The 18,790-nt window shown below is 39.9% G+C and overlaps 1 protein-coding gene across 1 annotated transcript in view; it reads left to right on the top strand.

Annotated features, from left to right (window-relative positions):
• lama5 (laminin, alpha 5) overlaps positions 1–18,790 on the top strand; it is a 114,213-nt gene that overhangs the window by 3,882 nt on the left and 91,541 nt on the right. Inside the window, exon 2 of the mRNA XM_042491160.1 lies at positions 5,253–5,405. Within this exon, the coding sequence (XP_042347094.1) occupies positions 5,253–5,405 (153 nt within the window). The remainder of the gene's footprint in view (positions 1–5,252; positions 5,406–18,790) is intronic.

Raw genomic sequence — 18,790 nt, 5'->3', positions numbered from 1 at the left:
CTGGGGAGTGAGTGTGAGAAAAAGAGACGGAAAAGAAATCTTTAAAAGGACAGTTCAAAGTTAAAATGTGTTTTTGTTTTTTTCTTTCCTGTAGAGCTACTTATCAGTCTAAGTAGTTTTGGTCTGAGTTGCAGAGTGTTGGAGATGTAGGCATCAGAGATTTTGATGCTGCTGTTTAGGAGACATTTGCTGAGGTTGATCAGTATTTACCAAAACTTACAAACTTACATAGAGAGAGAGAGAGAGGGAGAGACTTTACTAATCCACCACAGGAAATGATATTTGTTAAAACAGTTCATTCACAGCTAACCACACACAGCTATGGGATAGGCATTGTTAATTTTTATTGATGTTGATACCATTATTGAGACTCCTCAACGGTTCGAGTCTTAATCAATATCGATACTTTTATATTATTTGGTGGAAAGACTCAACAAGTGACTGTTTCTGAACAGAATAATACATTTCTAGCCATCAATAAACATGGCTGACGTCACAGGGCCCCTTCATTGTAACAAAATACTAGCAATAATAAAAAATATATCAGCGCCATTTAATGAAGAACATTATTGATTTTTGGCATTTTGAAAAAAGCGGAAAGGGGTCCTCAATAGAACCGGGTTTTGATCTCCATCCCTACACACCCACACATAACATAAAAGCACATCTAAAATAATCCACTGGAAAAATAAAAAATCTTTAAAAAAAATACAAAAAAATACTCAGTACTAAACCAGCATGAATCTTTGGAGAGCAGTTAGTGATTATAGGATGCTTGTGTTTTTCAGAATCTGACCTGGTGCGTGCAGCTTTAGTTTTATGAGAAAAGATGAACACAGGAAGCAGAGAAGGGAAGTTTTCGAGGAAGCATGAGAGTTCTTGGAAAAAAAAAGATGAATTGCATTAAGTGTCAGGTATTGATGGAGCAACACACTGTCTCTCTGTGAGTGAGGAATCCACGTCCTCAGGGCAGCGCTGCTGAGCTCTGCTCATTCACCCAAAGATGGAGGGAAAGAAAGAAAGAACCGGGAAGAGAGATGAAAACCAGCTGAATGAAAGAGTGTGTAACGCACAGAGAGAGGAGAATGAGCTCTACAAGTTCATTTCCAGGTGGCCTTTTTTTGACGTGCTTGCTTTTAGAAGAAAGTGACAAAAGAGGATGGAACATGTGTTGTGAAAGAAAAAGCGAGAGAAATGGTGTGAAAGAGAGTTTGACAGTCTGGAAGAAATACAGAAGCAGACTCGCTGACATCTCACTACACTGAACACCAGCCTTGTTCTTTAAAGATGTCACATAGCGGGTAGGAAATCCCCTTTTTCCTCAGTTAATTCAAAGCTCACAACCTTAAACAGTTTTGATCCGAGAATGATGAAGGTGGTTACCTCCCTGCGTTCACTGCTGATTAAAGACGCCTTCTTTAATATTTTCAAGGTGCTTGGAACTGCTTTGTGCTCTCAGATTTTGCAGACAAGAGAGCAATTAGTATTGAAGAAGACATTAGTTAATTACAAATACAGAGAGAAAGACTGCCAAAGAGAGGTGGCAAATAACATACAATGTAAGTTGAATACACATTTTTGGATAAAAGACCCTGCAACATTAGGTGAGCTTCCATTGACCCTCAAACTGGGAGAAATGAAATTATGAATATAAAATATTGGAAACGCAATTTTTTAAAAAAAAAAATCATATTTGTCGCAAAAGAGTTTTACGCTTGAATTAGGTGGTATTTCAGGCGATTCGAAAAAGCCATATTTTGCAAAACTGGAATGGAAACTCTTTTTAGTCTTGTCTGGGTCACATGATGCTATGGCTATGTGCAATAGTAGTAAATAGTAGAAATTACAAATCCCAAGACAGAAGCCCAGAATGACACTCAGAAATAATACGATGTTTTTAAGCTTTGATGGCTGTGGGACCAAAAAACTGCAGTTTGAATGGGTTTCAATGGTGCAGTTTTTGACCTTAACAATATGCAACATTTTTTGTTTCCACAGTGTACTTTAGAATTGTAGGAGCCGAGCTGGTAATTTCAAGAAAACAAAAATAAAAAATACACAATCTTGCCAAATTTAAGCCATATGCATGAACACACCTGAAATTATCTAAACATGAAGAATGAAAAGCGCGTAAACAGTTCCTAAGGGTTAAAATAGCTATTTTAAAATGCAAATGTAATGTGGATGAATAATGAATAATGTGTCTTCAATTGGGGACATCTTGCTCTCAAAGATCATAATTTGCCTCTCACTAATCTTCAGTTCAGGCAGCAAACATTTTAAGTGCACAGATAACTAATCTTAGGCTGTACGAGATTATTCTGAAAGGTTGATTGACAGGTGAGCTCTGAGAGGCGCAGAGAGGAAGAGCGGGGACTCGAGAAGAAGTTTGGGGGGGTGGGTGGAGTCAGATAGTTAACGGTGACCTCTGACCTCAGTGACCTGCAGTGATAACATCTCCTAACCCAAGCTTTTGTTCATGTCTACGCTTGTTTAGTTTATGCAAACGCTTACATAGCCAGCGATGGTCGGGTCAAACGCTCAGACAACCAAACGGGATTAGTTCAGAATGAAGAGAGGCTTTAGAAACCAAAGAGGAGGAGAGGACGCTTCGAGTGGACATGTCCTCCTCTGCTTCAACATAGAAATTATTTAAACATACCGCAATGATTTGGGTTTTCAGACATGCTTACGTACCTATAATACCTACCGTCCAGCCATGACCGCCATGTGTCTGTTAATTTCACCAGCCAGAGACTTGAAATATCCCGGAAAAATTTGATCCTGAAAGACATCCTAATAATAATAAGAAGAAGAACAATAATGATGATGATGATGATGATGATGATGATAATGTTAATGACGATGACAATAATAAAAATTTAATAAATTTTTTTTATAAATGGCACTTTTCAAGCTTAAACACAAAGAGCTTCCTCGATCTACAGAATAAAAATAAAATATCAGAAACCCATGTAGCCCCTCCCCTACCCCCTTAATCACATAACCAGAATTAAGAAAATTTGGAACAATGGAGCACAAATACTGAACGGCACTGTGTTCATGAACAGATTGGTTCATGGTTTTTGTTTAAGTTATGTTGTTGTTTTGCATGCAAATTAATGGAGATCAAGGCTCCTTGAATGATTAAAACAGCAAAATCTGAAACACTACGTGATTAGAAGGGAAACAGTCAGTTTCTGTCAGTTCAGCCTTTAAATGTGTGCAAGTTTAGTGTTTAACAGTGACTGAGGCACAGAGGCTACATTTATGACACATTAAAACCTCCAAGCAGAAATACAATACAAGCTGAAGCCTCGCTGGTACAGTAACCTGAGTGCAGTCATGTCTTTGTTTGAATATAAGAAACTTTACCCAGCTAGCCTCGGGGACAAACAGTTGTGAAAGAAATCTCTTCCTTTCAAAGAAGTTTGCTGAGAGTCAGAAATATTGTGCTGTTGTGTGTCGCAAGAGAAGCTGGACTGTAACTGAAAGGCTTTAAGGGTTCACAATAACCAGTGTGTTTATCATTAATCTCCTGTCTCTGATATTCAGTCTTCACTTTACATCTGTACATAAGAGCAAAAACAAAGTAAAGTGTGATAAAGTGCCGTATTTCATTGAGATTTAAGCTTTTGTGTATCCTGTGTGACATTTGATTAAATCTATCAAAGCTAAATTAAAAGTCAACAAAAAATACAAGGAAGTAATGCTGTAAAACACATATAATAGACAAACAGTAGAGCAAGCTGAAGTTAATTCACATAGATTTACTCAAAGGGCTGTGTGTAATGAGAATGTGGGTGAGACAGCTGGGAAGTCAACAACCAAGTCTCAAGTGCAATTAATGCAGTTAATGCAATTTTAATTCATTTTTTCGGGTTTTCCGTCTGTCCGTCTTATTCTCCTGAACGTGATTTCTCAGAAACACCTTGAGGGAATTTCTTGAGATTTGGCACACATGTCCACTTGGACATCAGAGTAAACTGTTTGGGTTTTGGAGCTCAAAGGTCAAGGTCGCTGTGACCTTGTTTGTCTTATTCCTGTGAGCATGATATCTAAAGAACAGTTTGGCACAAACATTCACTTTGCCTTAAAAATGGACTGGTTAGTGTTTAGTGGTCAAAGGTCACTGTGACCTTGATTTGTGTTGTTTTTGTGAACGCAATAACTCGAGGGCCTTAAGGGGATTTCTTCAATTTGGCACATACGTCCACTTGGGACTCAAGAATGAAGTGATTACAATCTGGTGATTGAAGGTGAAAGGTCAAGGTCATTTTACCTTACAAAACGTGTTTTCAACCATAACTCAAGAATATATGATAAATAATCTAAAGATGTTAGATTAGATTCAATGATGGCATGGAAGTAGTGTAGTTCAGTGTGTTTTCTGGCATTTGTCAGAGCCGCTGCACTGGTCTGACCTTTCATATGCCTCTTTTGGTGTCAGCTGTAGACTTAGACTTTCAGGTTGTCTGTCCATCTCATTCTTGTGAATGCGATATCTCAAAAACACCAAGAGGGAATCTCCTCAAATTTTGCACAAATGTCCACTCTTTTCCACAATAAACCTATTAGATTTTGGTGGTCAAAGGTCAATTATCGCTGTGACTCTTTTCGCACAAATTTGGCACAAACCTGAGCAATGAACTAGTTAGGTTCTGGTGGTTAAAGGTGAAGGTCACTGTCACTCGGTGTGCATCTAATTGTCATTAAGGTCATATGTTAAGAAAACTGTGAGGGAAATCCATAAATTTGGCACAAACGTCCACTCGCACTCAACCAATTGGGTTTTAGTGATCAGTAACGAAGAATAATAACTTGAGAATTTAAACACTCATTCTGACAAAATTTCTCACAAAGGTCTATAGATTTTTATATCCAAAAGGCCAAAGGTAAACATAATGTTGCAAAAACCCTTTCCTGACCATTACTCCGTCATATCTCGGGAACAGAAGGGTAGACGTTTGGTCAGATTTTAAATTGTTGGCACTAATCTTGGGAGTCCACCTTTAAACTGTATTGATTGCAGAGATCTTCTGTGCTGCTGTGAGGGAAGAAATGTGGAAAGCATCCATCTTTTCACAGACATGGATGGAAACTGAAAGCGCAACTAGACAGTTTGCAGAGGCATACAATGGCGAGGTCGTAATTCAAGTTTGATTTGACTCGTAGACTCGTAGCTTTTTGACTCCTATACTTTTACTCAGTAAAAGATTAAAATGCTGATACATTTCTGTCTGTCCTCTCAGGGCCAGTACTGTGACATCTGCAGCCACGGCGACAGCGATCGAGCCCACCCCATCACCAACGCCATCGACGGCACGGAGCGATGGTGGCAGAGCCCGCCTCTGTCCCGCAGCACCGAGTACAACAAGGTCAACGTCACCCTGGACCTGGGACAGGTAGGACTAAGTATCTAAAACTGTCTGTGCATTTATGGTCGTCAGTCTGCCGTCGGCTCAGTAGCTCAGTGATGAATCCGCTTCCTGAAGCTCAGCGACCCAAAGGAAGAATCACACAGTTAACATAGATGTAAAACACACACACACACACACACACACACACACACACACACACAAACACTCAGACACACATAGTAGAGCAAAGCTTCACTCCCTGCGCTCCCAGTTAACCTTTTTGTGTTGCTGAACGTCGCTCTTGAACAACCTTTCATGTTTCTGAATGTGGCTCTATTGTGCCGGGCTCTCCTGCTCGAGTGCCCTCCTCTTTCAGCTGTACACCGTGTGTGTGTGTGTGTGTGTGTGTGTGTGTGTGTGTGTGTGTGTGTGTGTGTGTGTGTGTGTGTCCTTGACGAGTGTGTTTTCTGTCATGGCATTCAGTTTCCCATCCCTCTCACATCTATAGTCCCTTTTCTCCTCTCCCTTTACTTTCTTTCCTTCCTCTCTGTGGTTGAAGGTCTCAATAGAGAAGCAGGGAGCTGTGACTGTCAGTGTGTGTGTGTGTGTGTGTGTGTGTGTGTTTAAGCTTGATTACCTTGTTTTTCTTCTGGCTAGTATTAAAAGAATGTATAAAAACCCATACAGATAATGAGCAAAATGCTAAGTCGGTTGCCATTGTGTCAAACGGACAAGTTCGCATTGCGTCACCCAGCAAAGGGAGCGTGTATTGGTCTGGTGCAGCGGTGCATTCTGGTAGTTGTAGATTTTCTTGAGCAAAAGTGTCCTTTTTCTCTGTTATCGCTGGTCACGTAGGTCCAATTTCAAAAGTATTTGAGTCTTTAGAGACAGCTTCGTTTTATGAAAAGGCCATCTTTTCGGAAGTGAAGCACTTAAACTTTGATTCTGATGCTTCATTCCTGCTGTGTCTCAGTGTTGCAGCTGCAGGCTTTATCTGTGTGAAATGTTTATAATCTGCATTGCAACAAAATGTTTTTTTCTGGGTTGCATCGATGCTAAGAGGACAGCTTAAAGGAGAGAGAGAGCGGAGGGGAGGGTCTCTGGTTACCAGGTTGCAGTTTTGTCTTGAAAGAATGTAGGTGGGCTCAGGCCAGGGTTTACAAGTGTGTGTGTGTGTGTGTGTGTGTGTGTGTGTGTGTGTAGGCATGCCACTGAGTGTGTTGTAGACCCCACCACACACACCTAACCCCCCTACCTCTGGCTGAATGAAAGAGAAAGAGCGGAGGGAGAGACTGGAATGTCAGTTAACCTGCCTCAACCTGCAGAGGGGGAGGCTCGTTAAGTTACCTCTCTCTTTCTCTTTCTCTCTCTCTCTCTCTTTCTCTCTCTCTCTCTCTCTCTCTCTCTCTCTTTCTCTTTCTCTCTCTTTCTCTCTTTCTCTCTGTAGAAAGTATATCATTTTTTCCTCAGAAAAAATGGCCCTGCTCTGCCAATTTCACCTCAAGGAAAAGTTTTTCTAGGAAATACGCTTCAATTGGCAGCTCTCATGTTTGTAAGCTAAATGTGTCTGCAAGCAACACAAGAAAAGTGATGTTGATCCAGGTTTCAAAGGGTTAACAGACGGACTAAATTTCAGCCTAAAATCTATCAGTTTGATGATTTTAAGAATGCTGACATGAAGCTGATCGAGGCACTTAAACTGCACCAGTCTGTACATCAATTACTCACAGGTGCTGTTGGTTAATGTGAGTTCAGGAGGTGACACAGCTTAAAAATTAAATTCTCATGGTGTGGAATTCAGTTGGCAGAAACTAGACTTTACTATCAGTATGAGTACATCAGGGCATTAGTGCAGCAGGTGTGTACCAAGCACAGACTGCACCCGCCCAACCCTACGTAACATTTTTCACAGGAATCTGAAGTAGGAGAGTTTCTCTGCAGGATGAGCTATTCAGAATTTATAAATAATGCTGCACTTTCTTATAAATTACATTTTTTTTTTTTTTACATCTTTCAGTGTCCTTTCAAGCTCTTTAATATTTAATTCACTCCTATCTAAATTCTCCTTCTCCTTCTTTTTACCCTGTGTTCAGATCAAATATGTCAGACTTTTAAATACGGAGCTACTGTTCACACCTCTTCCTCTCCTCCTCCTGTCTTTCTGTATCCGTACCACTCATTCTGCCTATCTTACACAGATAACACAGCCCGTTATAGACCGTTTCTATCTCCTCTCCTCTTCACTGTCTTTTTTCTCTTCTTTTCTCCTCGTACTTTCCTCCTCGCCCCTTTCTTCAAAAGCGAGATCAAACTTTGCTATTTTCTCTTCTGCAGTGTCATTGTAGGGATGCACTGATTTATCGGCAAAACATCGATATCGGTTGATATTTGCCTTGTCTGCTAAGGTTGTAATGATCCATCATTCTGCATTGAAATATCAATTAAATGAACAACAGTCTCATATTATCGATGCAAAGTGAAAACATCGATCCATATCATCCTTTTTCAGATACGCCTTTATTTTGAAATTTTGTGTCACCATCACAGCGTCAGGCAGATGATGGCAAACAGACAAGAGAGCAATGATGAGGATAATGCTATTTACTCTGGAATAAATCATCAGTGTGGGATTATTTTAATGACATTTTTAGAGAAATTCAGGGTTAACAGAACGAGCACATGCATATATATAGTATGTAAACAAAAGCTGTGCTCAGGAAACACGACGCACATGCCAGACATCTCATTTCACTAACAAAACCAACAATAGTTGCTCTCTTTCAACAATGTTCTGCTGGAAAAAGTGCATGCAGACTGAAATTCATCCACGCTTTTCTCTCAGGAGATACATAAGGAAGAGAAAGCATAAATAATACATCTAAATTGGTTAAGTTATGAGCAGAGGAAAAGTCCACCAGCCTCTGAGCTAATGTATATCATGTAAAATGCCATAAGCTTATGCCAGCAATGTTAGCATGTAGTATATGTGGGGGAAATATGACTTACAAAAGAAAGTTGTTTTGTGTATTATATGTGTATATGTATGTATATATATTTATATATATATATATATAAAATGCACAAAAACATGTTGAAACAACACCACATCATTACTCTCCATATCTATAATGTATAAATCTACATCTCTGCTCACTGAGGGTGGCTACCTTATGAACTTTAGGAATAATGTGAATCATCTGATGAGGTCACACTCAGTTCAACACAAGTCCCCATTGTTTTGTTAATGAGCTGTGTTGATCTAAGCGCAGTGTAACGTCGGTGTGTGTTTTCACTCTCTGTAGCGATGCGTGTTTGTGTCAGATTAAATTCTTTAGGTATGCGACAGTGGAAGGATTCTGTAATCACAGGTGAAGAGGGAGGGAGGTGATGGAGACGAAGAGGAGGGGGTGGATGGAAAAAACGAGACGATAAAAGACGACATGAAGGAGAGAGAAGCTCAGTGTGAAGTCAGGGTGAAACACAACTCCCAGGAAGAGTGGGAGAGGAGGAGGGCTAGAGCATGGTAAAGAGGAAGACAGAGAGGATTTAAGTGGAGAAGAAAACAGAGGTGAAGAGGAGGAAGGAGGGTGAGGGCATGGAAAGAGGAGGAGGAGGAGGAGGAGGAGGAAGAGATGACAGAACAGGGGATGTTTGTCTGTTTCAGCAGCCTATTATTAGAGCACAATATAGGCTTCAGTTGGGAGTGTGTGTGTGTGTGTGTGTGTGTGTGTGTGTGAGCGCGCACACGTGTGTTCTTCAGGTGAGGTCTTCTCTTGTCCATAATCCTCTCTCCTTGTACAAAAAAATGTCTTCCTGTCATCACATTTGTCTTTTGTCTTGTGGAGCTGCTTTCTGCAGTTTCACTGATTCAATGTGTTTTTAGTTCATTGCAGGCGATAATTTTAGGGTCACCAAAATAAAGGAAAAGCACCTCAGTTATAACTCAGATGGTGCAATATGATACTTTATGCTAAAATCTTGATTTGGAGCAGCTTCCTTTGATGTCTACCTGCTAGAAGAGGTGTGCATTTCTTCTATAGTTCATTCATATCACAGTAGCCTGGTAAGACCGTGCTGTGTCTCTCCCTGTGTCAGTCTGAACCCTCTCTCAATCCAAATGATTTGGACGGGAGTTACTCAGTGTGACAGACACACTCCTGACTGTTAGCACTGGCGTTTGCTCCTCTTCTGCACAAATACGGTAGCGGTCTAGAAAATACAGTTTATTTATTTTTACCCTTTGTATGTGATGTGTACCTTGTGAACCTAAAATGATTGAAATTATCCATCAACTATCAAAATAGTTGCCATGTAATTTTCCTTAAATGACCAATTGATTAATGAACTAAACTGGTAGCTCAACATGTCATGCTGCCATTTTATTTTAGCCACTTTCTACCAAAAAAAGAGTCTCAAAGAAAACAAAAGGAAGTCTGTGAATTAATCAAAATAATGTGGTCATTGTTTCTGTAAAGACAAATGAAATGTTCCAGTGCTGTGAGCACTATCAGTGGAATTCTTGTCGCCTTCGTTGTTTTGGGGTGGAGGTAGAAACCTTTGAGAAATCACAAAACCTTGAGAAATAAAACCAAAATAATCTGCATGGCTACAAACCATGAAAGGTAAGACAGAAACTATGTTTTTCTTTTTTTTTCTTTTTTGGTTAGGTAAACTGACTCTTTAGCCCCGTTTTTTTTTTTTTTTAGAAACATGAAGAAATTGGGCAAGAGGTTAGTAGAAATTACAAATAGATTACCTGAAAATTTACAATAAATAAATAAATTAATTGATGATAATAAAAAATGACATGACTTCAAAAACTTCTTAAAAATTATAATAATTTTGAAAAATAATTGTTGATAAAATTATTATGATAATTATAAATGTTGCTCTCTGGATATTTTCTTACTCGCTTTTTTAAAAATATTTTTCCAAATCTCCTCATTTCTCGCCAGGTTGCTTTTTTCCCCCCCTCCAGAAATCAAACCAATTTGCTCAGGGTTAAAAGTATTAGATATTTGTGAAAGGTGTCTGAACGCAGCACTAGAAAAGGTGATGGCAATGGGATTGAAATGTTTCTCACCGTCGGGTGACTTTAATTTGTTCCTGGTGTGCTGGCAGGTTTCCCTACAGGACAAAGAAAGAGACAGACACACACACACATGCTCATGCACTGTGGAGGTAGCTCCATTGTTCGCCGTGCGTAAGAGCGAGCGCGGTGCCAACTGCTCCCGATTGAATGCTTCCTGCTATTGAAGTGCTTCCAGTTACCCTGAACTGCAGGGTGGAGGGTTATATTTGATATATTTGGAGAATCTTGGAAATTTCTGACAGAGGTAAAGCTGAGTTCACACCAAACATGATCAAAGCTGTTCAACTTTAAAAAATGTCTTTGGTTTGAAGTCAGGTGAAGCTTAATACATCTTGGGGGAATACAAAGCTTAACATTTTTTTCCAGCCTGAGTTTCTGAAGGCCAAGACACACAGAGATGATTATTTTTCCACCAGCAGAAGACTGTGTGCTGCTGATAATACCAGTGCAAGGCAGCTTTTAACAGCCAGGTGCAGCTTTATCAGACATGTTTTCATGTTTGTATCCTTAGCATAAAGTCAACAGGTTAGACAGTGTCATGAAAACTGTGTTCAGATTATGAGCCACTGAACAGTTAAACCGTAACCGCGGTGTGAGGATTCATCCAGCGCGAGCTGGAAACAAACTAAGCCTGGAGCTCTGCAAAAGCCCGGCTTTGTGTGTGTGTGTGTGTGTGTGTGTGTGTGTGTGTGTGTGTGTGAGAGAGAGAGGCAGAGATAGAGACAAAATATAGAAGTGAGTCTCATACCGATGGCTAAAAAAACAAAAAGACATTTCATACTTGATGTTTGCAATAAAGTTATTATATACATCGCATGTGGAAAGCCGCGGCACAATGAGTATTTTCTTCTTTTTTTCAGCTTTTTGCCTTTATTGAAAATAGGACAGTGGCCGTAATCAAACCTGTGGCTGCTGCAGCAAGGATATAACCTGTACATGGGGCGCCCACTCTACATGGAGTATATATTCCATTTATTGCCCACGCCTAGTTCAGCCCCGTAACTCAAAAGGTTACTGCTGTAACCTCCAATTTCAGAGAGACGACAAAAAAATAAATTAATAAAACACATAAAGAAAACTTAAGTTTGCTGCTTTGTCACCCCTCACCAGATCAGCAGCTCCCAATATCAGCATACCAGTAGGGGATGTAAAATCGTGTAGATTTTCATTCTTTTTAGCTGATTTTCTAAAAATTTGAAAGAAAAAAAAATTGTTACCTGTTGGTCAACACCCAAATAACATCACATAGATGCCTTGAATTTTGACCATGATGCACAGCACAAACAAAGCACAACAGCACAAACTAAGACAACAAGATTTTACTGACTAGCAGGCGTTTCTTTAATTAGAAGGCTGAAAGGAACAAAAAGACAATTTTATGGTTAACAAGGCAGGCTGTAACAGTTATGTGAAAGAAGTAGACCAACATCGCTTCTGTGTGTGTGTGTGTGTGTGTGTGTGTGTGTGTGTGTGTGTATGTGCGTGCGTGTGCGTGTGCGTGCGCACACATTAGCATGGATGCGTGTGTGGGTTGCTGATTATAATCAGTGTGTCCTCTGCCAATTCTGCTGTTTACGAGTGACGAGCATGGGAACCGCGCTCTGCCTGTTGTCTGCGGTTTGGCTCTGTTCAGAAAATTCCAGTGTTTTGTTTTTGTACACACTCCTCAGGTGTGACCCTGCGTGTGTGTGCGTGCGTGCGTGCGTGCGTGCGTGCGTGCGTGCGTGCGTGCGTGCGTGCGTGCGTGTGGCCTGCTGTATGACATCCAGCCATGCAGACAGCTCAGACAGCTGAAAGTGTGTGAGACTTTTTCAAGACATCATCTCTTATTCGCTGTAATGTCTCTCTCTCCTGTTTTTTCCCCTCACATCGTAATCGTGCTCCCCATCTTTATCTCCTCTCTCCCTCTTTCCCTTTCTTTCTCTCTCTGTCTCTCTCTCTCTCCTCTGCTCTCTATTCATCTCTCTGTGACTCCGTCCAGCCACAAAGACTCTTCTGTATAGTGGATGACTGACACAGTAATGATGGAAATAAAGAAAAAGAGGGGACATAGTTAGATATAATGGACATCAAACATCTCTCTGCCATTCCTCCGTGTCCCCCTTTCTTCTCTAATTTCGTCTTTGTCCCGCTCTTTTTGTTTAGGGTCCGTACAGATAAATCACAGTGTTAGAGCTGCTAATGAAAATGAAACCTTGATACAGTGGGTGCGTTCAGCTACTCATTTCATACTTCCTAGTTTCTCATCAATACGTCTTTATGAATCTTCGGGCCAAAACAAAATACTGAGTTGTACTGTGATGACAAAGCAAGACGTGATGTAAGGAATTAAAGCTGAAACCAGAACTCAATGGACCAAAAGATAACTGGCAACTCTTTTGGTAACTAAGTAAACATTTCAGTCATTCTTTAGCAGGTACGCTCTAGGGCTGAGCCTGAATATTCAGATATTTCGATATTTGTGAACTGAGTAGGTATTTAGAGATTCCTGTTTTTTTCCCAGAGGACAAAAGTCATTTTTTCCTGAGGGACGAGAAAAAAAATTAAAACATCTTACATTTGTTGGAGTTACACCTCCCGCGGCTCATATTTTCACTGTGAGTGGGGCTCTTTCCTGCAGCACAGAGAATTTTACCATCTCTCATAGTCAGGACATTTATCAAGTTAGACGCACAACAAAATTAAAACTAAAACTGTAAACTACCATGACTACATCTGAGTCTGGACAGACATGGATGTAAACGGCATCTTGACTGGTTGACGGAGGCGGACAAACTCGAGGAGGTTTTTCTAGTTTTAGCCATGAGCTGCTCATTTTGCTGAGTGAATGTGCGACATTGTCGGCTTCATACAGGATTTATGTGTAATTATCATCATTAAGTCTTCAAAAAAGTGATTTATTTCTGTGTGTGAAATGTTCCTCTTTCTCTTTTTCTGTTGCAGTACTTTCCAAAGTGACTCAGTTAACCGCACGTTTTAGTCACATCTTTTAATAGTGGCCCTCTTTCTATTTCTAAATCGAATACATTTTGTCCTCTTCAGCTCCTTGGCTGTGATTTCGAGGGTCAACAGTCGGAGTCTTTCATTCCTCCCTGCGCTCCTCAGCGACTCTTATTTCTGTCAGCGCTCATCGGCCCTCATCTTCCTGTTTTCCCGTCCGTTCAGGGTTAAACGTTGCCTCTGAAACTGTGTCCTCTCACACAGACACACAAACGCTGACACACAGTGCACATTTTTCAGTCATTCATTATGTGTAGTGGGCAGGAAAATGAGCAAAGAGAGGGGGGGGGGGGGGGGAGAGGTGGAGAGACACAAATCTGACCTTAATAGGAGAGATTCTGCTTTGAGTGAAGAGAGGGAAAGAGGCAGAGGGGATAAAGTCGATGCCACATCTAAACCAGAATAAAGGCGGGATGACGGATGGACGGAGGAGGCGCTGGTAGTCTGAAATAGTTGGCTGATATTTCAGAGGTCTTTTATAGCCGTCTGCTTCTGGATGTTGTTGTAGCAGATCAGCGTGTGTTGATGTTGGAAGGTTATCAGCCCTCACTTTTAGCTCCAGTTTGGTATTTTGACAAATTGAGACAAATGCAGCGTCATAGTTTCCCCAAGTGCTTCTCATTGTTTGTGCTGGGACGAGTCCAGGCAAGACAAGTCAAACTCAATTAACTAAAATACATGGAAACATATTTATGTACATTTATTTGTCTCTGCCTTGTTTGGGTGGCCACTTATCTGTAATAGATTTATTTATACTGAGGGACATCATTTTCTGTTGATTTTTTTATATGTTTATGTCTCATTTTCATTTATTCATATGCCTGTTGCCAAAAATTGAACTTTTACTTTGACAATGAACCACAACTTCTGCTAATGAACGTGTGATCACACTACATCATATTTTCTGATAAACAGTTTAAGCTGAGTAGGGTTCCTGCAGAACCTCAAAAAGTCATAAAAAAGATATGACATTAATTGAACTAAAACAATAAGGGTCCGAGTGGTTAAAACATGTCTTAAATCAGTAGTCAGTGCTACAACATGGGAAGAAGATTTTAAAAATCTTTTTTTTCTGACCTTGCGTTGTAAAATCTCAAAATAGTTGTTAATGTCGTTAAAATAAAATAAAAAAATTAACTGCATGTTTTTCTCCCAACTGTAAAATTGGTCTTAAATTTAAATGCGAGTTTAATTTAAAAAGTCTTAAAAAGACCCAAATCTAACTTGGCTTAAGCTGCACGAACCCTCTTAACATTTTAACTGTTGAGAACCAGTTTTTGTTGGTGAATTTTATATCATCTATGTTAAAAAAGGCTTATATTTTACTCTGCACGAATGCAGATATAACAATCAGAATTTTATATACAGTATATATTCAGTTTAAACTCCGATACTGTAACTCAAACTCCATAGTAACGTATAACTTATTTTTAATTACAAAAACTCCACCGTAGTACCCTGTTGTGTTAAAATGAGATATCGTGTCTATTCGGTCCTTTAAACTGTCCATGTCCATCCTCCTGCAAAGGACAACGGAAATACACACACAACACGTTACGGATGGAGACAAAACAGGGGCAGAGGGTGGAAACTAACGAAGGTGAGGCTGCAGGAGTTTGTAAAATGAGGAGGAAGGAGTGAGTGACTGAGAGAAATTGTAGGAGTAAAAAGAAGAAGAGGAGGAGGAGGAAGAGGAGGAGGAAGAGGAGGAGGAGGACAGGAAGGGAGAGAAAAGGAAGAAGGACTCCAGCTGGGGATGACAGAAAAAGAAACCATTCATACTCCATCTTTGATTGAAATGTCAAATCTTCTGTGTGTGTGTGTGTGTGTGTGTGTGTGTGTGTGTGTGTGTGTGTGTGTGTCATTATCAGAGCGGAGGAAGTGATTATAAGAGAGAGGGTGCCTCCCATTCTTGTTTGCTGCCCATCTGTGGTTTAGTTTTCGTGCGTGCGTGCGTGCGTGCGTGTGTGTGTGTGTGCGTGTGTGTGTGTGTGTGTGAGTGTGAGATGATGCTTTCTGCGTCTCATGATGTTGGACGACGGCGGTTCTGCTCTGTTTGATTTGGTCCATTTTATCCAAACCAGTGACTCTGCAGAGTCGTGATTTCGATGCTCTTGATGCCGTGTGAGCGTCACTCCCTCGTCATGCATGATGTTTGTTCCAACCTGTTGATCTGTGACGGGTCAAAGGTCATTAACAGGCTCTTCAGGTCTGACCTCCCCGTTGCTTTGAACTCCCTGACCGGCACCAATTTGTACACACACACTCACACACACACACACACATCCTCACTTTAATGTCCCTGCTTCCTCGCTGTCCGTCTTGCCCTCTTTTTACCGTCAACAGAGAATTTATAACCTCCTCTCTTTGTATCTTCCTCATTTTCTCTCTCTTCCTCTCACCTCTGTACCTGCCCGCTCATATTTTTTTCTTCCACCTCTCCTTCATTCTCTCTCTTCTGCTGCCCATCCATCTCCTCCTGTATTGTCTGTCAGCCTCTTCCCCTCTCATAGCTCTGCGTTATCAGTGAGACGGACAGCTGGAGTTTCCTCCTGTCCTGCTACTGGAGGCCAAAGAGAGTAAAAAAATAGAGATAAACTGACTGAGATGGACGGACTCACATGAAAAAAGCGAACCACAGTCCTGGGAGGAGTAGGGAACAGGGGAAGAAGAATGTTAGCTCTGTGAAAAAAATGAGCTTTAAACACACACAAAAACGAAACAACGTAGACGTCTCGGACTTTTAAAAAGATGTGATCTCTAGAAAGACAAAGACTAAGACAGCGAAATGTTCTCATTTCTAAAATGTTCTCATTAGTCCCATTACAATAGAAAGATTTCTGGGATATTTGTGTGTTTTTGTTTAACTCTTTGAAACCTGGCTCAACATCAGTTTTTGTGCTGTATTCAGATGCATTTCACAAGACCTTTGAAAGTCGAGCAAACTGGTCTGAGAACATGAAAAGAGATGGGAAGCAAGAAAATTACCTGAAAATAACTTTTCAAAGACAGAGAGAGAATATTAGGAAATATAAAAAAAATAAATAAATAAAAATGGGGAAAATGTCCAGAAGACTGTACATACGGTAATTTTGAATATGCATTTGAAATTTTGACAGAATATGTTTCTTATATATTATTATATGTTTTTATTTAATTTTTTTTTTAGCACTTACCTTTTTTAGGTAATTACATTTTGGTTTTTACTTTTCTTTTCTTGCTAATTTTCAGGTAAGTTTTTTGTAACTTTTTACTTTAAAAAAAATTGGGTAATTTCTAGTTAAGTTTATGAAAGAAATCAAGCCTGTTTGCTCAGGTTTCAAGGCATTTTTTTTTTTTTATTTAATTTTATTTTTTTTTTACTATTTTTACTATTTTCTGACCGTTTGTAGAATAAATAATCAGTCTGTCCCTCAAGGATTTCGTGATGTTGTTATGCGCAACAATAACACAAATTTAGCCAATCCCAATGATTCTGCATGGCCATGTAATATTTCACTATCACTGCAACATTTTTACCTCAAATTTAACTATTTAAAATGGGTGAAATCTGATTTTATTGCTGCAACGTTCACAAAAACAGCCCAAAAAATCCTGGAGGGACTGATCAGTTAACCAAAAAAGACTCCACAGTTTGATAAAGTAATGAAAATAAAGGCAGTCCTAGTCACATATGTCCCTGATGTCTCTAAATTTAGCTTTAGTGATAGCATCCTGGTGCTTTATTCAGTACTTTTTTTTTCATTCAAATCAGTTTCGGGGCTGTCAACTTGCGATTCAATCCCACAAGATGCATTTTTGATGCTGAACTTCCTGATAGTCCACATGGCATTTGAATGACGACTCTTCGATCTGGTTCTGACATGTTGGCCCTCTCCTCCAGGCCGATGGACCCAAAACGTCCTTTCAGCTCAGGGCCATTGTCCTGCAGTGTTTGCTCGTCCTCACAGCCTCCTTTTGATGCAGCAGTGGTCCTGAGCCCTCCCAGTGACTTAGCATTCAGGATACTCCTCAATGGGCCCTTTATCACACCATTGTGTCAGCGAGAGTGTTTGGCCCTTTCAGAACGACTGCCGAGAGCAAAACACGCAGGAAACAGTTGGTTGTGAACACCAGTGGAGTGTCTTTAGATCCTTCACAGGGACACAGAGGAAATGGGATTCAATGTGGAATTAATTAGAGATAAGATTGGTCAATCAGTCACTTTAGGAGCGAGCAAACAAACATATTTGTATTTCCTCTGTTTGGTCTTCATAAATTCAGCTCCTTGTTCAAAAAACTCTTCACTGAGAGAGAATCTTTGTTTTTAAGGACTTGTCTTCCCATGGTCAAGTACAACTCACACGCATTCAGGATGTTTAGCTTTTACAAGGTCTGTGGGAGCTGATGACACGTTCTCAGACGGCAAAACCATATAAGACCAACGGCCTCCCCACAAACGCGCCTTTAACCCACTTTTACTCCGGTCGAGGTTTGACTCGAGACTTAGATTGTTGTTGTCTGGAAGTTTGGGCTGAAGACAAGTTTTGTGTTTTATGTCATGTGCGTTTAGAAAAAAGTGATTTATCCTGGATGAGGTTACGAAATTTAAGATGGAAACTTTCCATGTGAATCAAAGGAATTTATGGAAAGTTAAAAAAATAAAAACAATAAAGGAGGTTATTCAGGTGTCATATGCCGAAAAATTGTAAACCCTTATAAAAAAAATACTAAAAAAAAACAGCAGATAAGTTAATATTTTATTATATAAGATGATAAATAATAATAATAATAATAATAATAATTAATAATAAGTTTAATTTGTATAGCAACTTTTTATACAAGAAATGCAGATGCTGTGTGTGCGGACAGTGTGCCGTGTCCTCCGCAGACTAAACCCAAACACTTTCTGTGCCAGGCTCGTCCCTCCCTGAAGGACACCAGGGACTTTCAGCCGTTTTCTTCCTGCGCTGCCAAATCAACTAAGAATAGCCTGATGCTAATGTCTGCCCGCTATCACACAATGAGCTCATTTAGTGTGATAGAGGAACTGGAGTCACACGGGACGCATTTAACTCTGAACGGTTCGCTGGGAAACCTTCAAACACTTATTTTGACAACTTGAATATAAACAGACCCTGGTCCTTTTGTCTTTTTTATCTATCTATCTATCTATCTATCTATCTATCTATCTATCTATCTATCAAATACATGTATAGAAGCAAATACATGTATAATTGTTTTTTCTGTAACATAATTTTAATTATATGGTTAAAATAATTATACATATAGTTTTCTGGACATTTTTCCTTAGAAAATTAAAATGTTACTCTTTTTGTAAATATGTTTTCCCGTCACG

The sequence above is a fragment of the Plectropomus leopardus genome, chromosome 8, assembly GCF_008729295.1.
Source record: "Plectropomus leopardus isolate mb chromosome 8, YSFRI_Pleo_2.0, whole genome shotgun sequence".
Lineage (NCBI taxonomy): Eukaryota > Metazoa > Chordata > Actinopteri > Perciformes > Serranidae > Plectropomus > Plectropomus leopardus.
Note: the sequence above shows the minus strand (reverse complement) of the source record. Positions and strands in the feature narration are given on the sequence as shown.